At 50.4% G+C, this 4,593-nt stretch overlaps 1 protein-coding gene across 1 annotated transcript; it reads right to left on the bottom strand.

The window, feature by feature from the left end:
* Window positions 1-1,596: 1,596 nt before the first annotated feature.
* LOC117862883 (chalcone synthase 1) lies at window positions 1,597-3,707 on the bottom strand. The gene is made up of 2 exons (XM_034746430.1): window positions 3,424-3,707; window positions 1,597-2,840 (listed from the first exon to the last, which is right to left on the bottom strand). The coding sequence occupies exons 1-2, from the start codon at window positions 3,608-3,610 to the stop codon at window positions 1,831-1,833; spliced, it is 1,197 nt and encodes a 398-aa protein (XP_034602321.1). The 5' UTR covers window positions 3,611-3,707; the 3' UTR covers window positions 1,597-1,830.
* Between the last annotated feature and the right edge of the window lie 886 nt (window positions 3,708-4,593).

The following is a 4,593-nucleotide window of genomic DNA, read 5'->3' as shown; positions in this document are numbered from 1 at the left end:
CCCCCCCTCCATTTTTGCCTACCGTGGCGCACCCCCTTTTGTCCCGGGCCAACTTTAAATCGGGACAAAAGGGGGTGCATCGAAAGCCAATTCTCTACTAGTGTATGCACATCAAAAGTTATGTATATATATCTAGAAAAAATCCAAATTGAGTAGTAATTTGGGATGGAGGGAGTAATAGGCATGCGTTTTCCTGAAGTTCTCAGCAACATATTATTTCTTGTATAAGTATTGTCTTCCATATATTGGATTGTATGTTTTCACTACTAGAAAAAGTGGATTTACTACTTGTTGGGAACCCCCCTCTAGTACCGGTTGGCTAACTCGTACTAGCTAATCGGTACTAGAGGGTCCCTATAGTACCAGTTAGAATAACTGGTACTAGAGGGTATTAAAAAATAAAAAAAAATCAAAATCCCCATGGCCCCGCCCCTACCCCCGCTGGCTCCTCCTCCCTCTACCCCCGTCGGTGGCCCCTCCAGCCCCGCCGCCAGCTCCAGCTCCGGCCTCCTCCTCCTGGCCCCCTCCGCCTCCACTCACCCCCGCCACCATCACTGCCATCCCGCCACCTCTTCCTCCTCCTCGGCTCCCTCCTCCTGCACCCCTCGCCACACCGGCCCCCTCCACCCCCGCCTCCTCCTCCTCCTCCCGGCCCCCTCCGCCTCCACTCGCCACTCCCCCTCCCCCACCACCGCCATCCCACTGCCGCATCCTGCAGATCTAGAGAGAGAGAGAGAGAGAGGGGCGCGGATCCCACCATCCCGCCGCGCCACCAAGCCGTCGCCGCCGCGCCTCGCGCCGCCGGCGCTCCTCACCCCAGGCATGAGGTGAGGGGTGACCGGAGGGGCGAGTTGCGGGGAGGCCGAGGGAGAGGGCACGCTAGAGGGAGGGAGGGAGCCGGTTGCCGTTGGAGAAGAGGAGCGGGAGGGAGAAGAATGGAGAGAAGAGGAGCGGGAGGGAGAGAGAAGATGGTGTTGTGCTGTGCGGAAGAGAGGAGAGAAGAATGGAGAAGAGAAGGAGGAAGTCCCTCTGGTACCGGTTGGTAGCTCCACCCGGTACTAGAAGGTCACCTGTAGTACCGGATGAAGTCCCCATCCGGTACTTAGAGGCTGGGACTCCAGGGAGTCCCAACTTTGGAACCGAACAACCGGTACTAAGGCTAGGGATCAAAGGTTATTTTTCTAGCAGTGTTTTATCCTTACGGTATACCAGGAACAAAACTGAATGTAACACAAGACAATTTGAGATGTGCTCGCCGAATAGCACAAGTGAGAAAGAGAGAGGGAGATAATCTGAAATTAGTTAAGAGGGATGATGGATGTTGAGTTCGTGGGACAGTTGTTGAAGATAGATACCACGACGCGGGAATCCATTTTCTGTTTTTGAGATCCAACCAAATAATTCTTTGAAAATATGGTTAACCTAGTAACAACCTTACGCTTGTTTTCTTGAAGCTCATTTCAAAACTTATTTTTGTTATTCTGCTTTGTTTTTAATTTGGGAGATCCAAACAGCAAGCACCAACAAGTGTGATTAAGATACTAGCTAATAACATCAACAAAGATGGAAAGTTTAGTTAAACCGACAAACTTACAATTCTCAGAATAACACATGTTTATTACTAGCCCAGCTGAATTGCACGGGTTGACAAAGTAGCTAATACAATACGAAATACTAAATTCTTAAAAAACACAAGGGGTACTTCCTGTAGTACTCCTACATTTTTTGCGTGACAAATCCAAATAAACCATTAGGGTGTGGTGGTGTGGATAGCCATAGCCCATAAGTGATATGAGAGGCTATTATTTCTTATATCTATGACGGTAACGGTTATGCGGCATGCCCAGTAGTGATGGGGACGCTGTGGAGAACGACGGTCTCGACGGTGAGGCCTGGACCAAAGCCAAAGAGCACACCCCAGTCCATGCCCTCACCGGTAGTAGCTCGTCCATCTTCGGCCGAGAACTTCCGCATCTCGTCGAGGATGAAGAGCACGCAGGCGCTTGACATGTTGCCATACTCAGAAAGGACCTGGCGGGTGGCGCGGAGCCTGGCCTTGTCAATTCCAGCCTTGGACTCCACCGCGTTCAGGATTGCCGGGCCGCCGGGGTGCGCCACCCAGAAGATGGAGTTCCAATCGGAGATGCCGAGCGGCTTGAAGGACTCCTCCAACAGGCGCTCGATGTTGGAGGAGATGAGCTCCGGGACTCTTTCCTGGAGATGGAAGGTGAGCCCAACCTCACGGAGGTGACCTTCAATGGCGCCGTCCGAGTTAGGCAGAATGGTCTCCGACGCTGATACCATTTGAAACAATGGCCGCTCCACATGCTCGTCGGGGTCCGCGCCTACTATCACCGCAGCCGCGCCGTCGCCGAACAGAGCCTGGCCGACTAGCGAGTCGAGGTGAGCCTCGGAGGGGCCCCGGAACGTTACCACGGTGATCTCCGAGCACACGATCAGCACCCGGGCGCCGCGGTTGTTCTCGGCGAGGTCCTTGGCGATCCGGAGCACCATCCCGCCGGCGAAGCAGCCCTGGTGGTAGAGCATGACCCGCTTCACGGAGGGGTCCAGGCCGAGGAGCTTGATGATCCGGGAGTCGGCGCCGGGCATGTCGACGCCGGAGGTGGTGCAGAAGATGATGTGCGTGATCTGGGAACGCGGCTGGCCCCACTCTTTGAGCGCCTTCTCCGCCGCTGCGGCGCCCAGCTTGGGTACCTCCTCCACCAGGATGTCCTGGCGTGCGTTCAGGGATGGGGCAGAGTATGAGGCCATGTTGGGGTTCTCCAGCAGGATGTCCTCCGTCAAGTGCATGTAGCGCTTCTGGATCATCGACTTGCGGCCTGCACCCACCCACACTCATGACGTTTGAAATTCAAATTTTTTTAAAGGATTGCATAGTACAGATTAAATGTTTGCAAATGACATTATTATCCGAGATGAATACATGCATTATCAGTAAGTTTTTTAGCCTTTGAAAAACTAGAATTGGGGCCCATATATGCAACTATGCAAGGATTTGAAGACAGTGACCTGTCCAATCTGCTGGACAATAAAACTTACCGTGGAGAGAATATAAAGGAATAATCGACTAATAGAGGAAAAGTTAGAAAAAGGGGTCGAGCTTTGTCAATGAAATTGCTAAATTCGTTACTTGGTCCGTCCTGGAGGTCCCTCTGTCACCTTTAAACTTCGTTACTACCTACCCACTCAAAACAAAAACCAAACCATTCTGGTGGCCGCCATTTACCAGGTTGGTTCAGCACAGGACGTGAACATGCATGATGATCGAAGCATGTTTAGCATGACGTGCAAACTAGGAAAGCATGTTTAGCATGACGCATGCGATTATGGCTAGCAAACCAGTTCAGTTATCGGAAGACGTCTGGGAGTATAGGAAGAGAACTAGTAGTGTTGCATACGCACATATCCTCTTGAATTTCTCCTTGAGCTCGGTCATGTGCTCGCTCTTGGTGACCCGGAAATAGTAGTCCGCGTAATCCGCCTGGTACACGCAGTTTGGCGGCGTCACCGTCCCGATGGCCAGCACGGACGCCGGGCCCTCGGCGCGCTGCGCCTTCCTCACCTCCTCCACCGTCACCTTCGCCGCCATCTCTCGATTCCGCCGGGAGCTGAAACAGAAAGCAGCAAGCAGCAAGGTATAGCTCTCAAGCCTTAGCGTACCAGCTTGTAGTACGTCTCGATATCTGTGTGCTTGGGGTGGAATGCCATGGTCGATCAGTGGCCTATTTTTATAGTCGAGTGTGGTAACAAAATTTCTCGTTGAGCCATTCGTAAAGGTACCTGGGAGCGGACTTGTTACCCAGGTATCCTGCCAGCACGCCGAAAACTTGAGAAAACTAGTGTCATCGTCGTCGTCGTATCGAATTCCTGTACTACTAAAACAGCCATCATCTGGACGGAACAACTCAGGAGAGATTAGCATGCATGCTCCATGCCACGCAACAGTTCATAGTACTCACACATATAAATTTCATGTGCCTTCGGACGAGCACCTACGACTACAATAGTCGGTGGTTTCAGCTTATTAGAACGCAGCTGACGAAACCAACGTCTGCGGTAAATATTCCAAACCGTCTGAAATACAGTTAGGATAACATGATTGAAAATGATTATTGCTAAGGTCTGGTGGTTAACTAAATATCTTGCATATGATATGCACAATATTCACACATATAAATATATAATAAGTTCCATGTGGCTTCACACAAGCACCCTAGCTAGTTATGCGGATCAAGCACCATGTAGACTTGCAATTGGACATTTGTTACCACTATCACATATATACGTGTTCTGATGTCTTTCTTGATAACTTCATAGCCAAGCCGATTCATCTAGAAAGAGATGATAAAAAGGGGACGAAAAAAATGAAATCAACATGGCTACTCCCTCCATCCCAAATTACTATTTGTTTTAGTTTTTCTAAATACATAGTTTTAGATATGCACCTAGATATATACTACGCCTAGAGACATACACTACTGGAGAATAGACGTTTCGTCCACTGCATTAGTGCCGGTTGCAAATGGACTTGGTACTAATGTGAGCATTAGTACTGGACCTAACAGCAAGTTC

This window comes from Setaria viridis, chromosome 7, assembly GCF_005286985.2.
Source record: "Setaria viridis chromosome 7, Setaria_viridis_v4.0, whole genome shotgun sequence".
NCBI classification, from domain to species: domain Eukaryota; kingdom Viridiplantae; phylum Streptophyta; class Magnoliopsida; order Poales; family Poaceae; genus Setaria; species Setaria viridis.
Note: the sequence above shows the minus strand (reverse complement) of the source record. Positions and strands in the feature narration are given on the sequence as shown.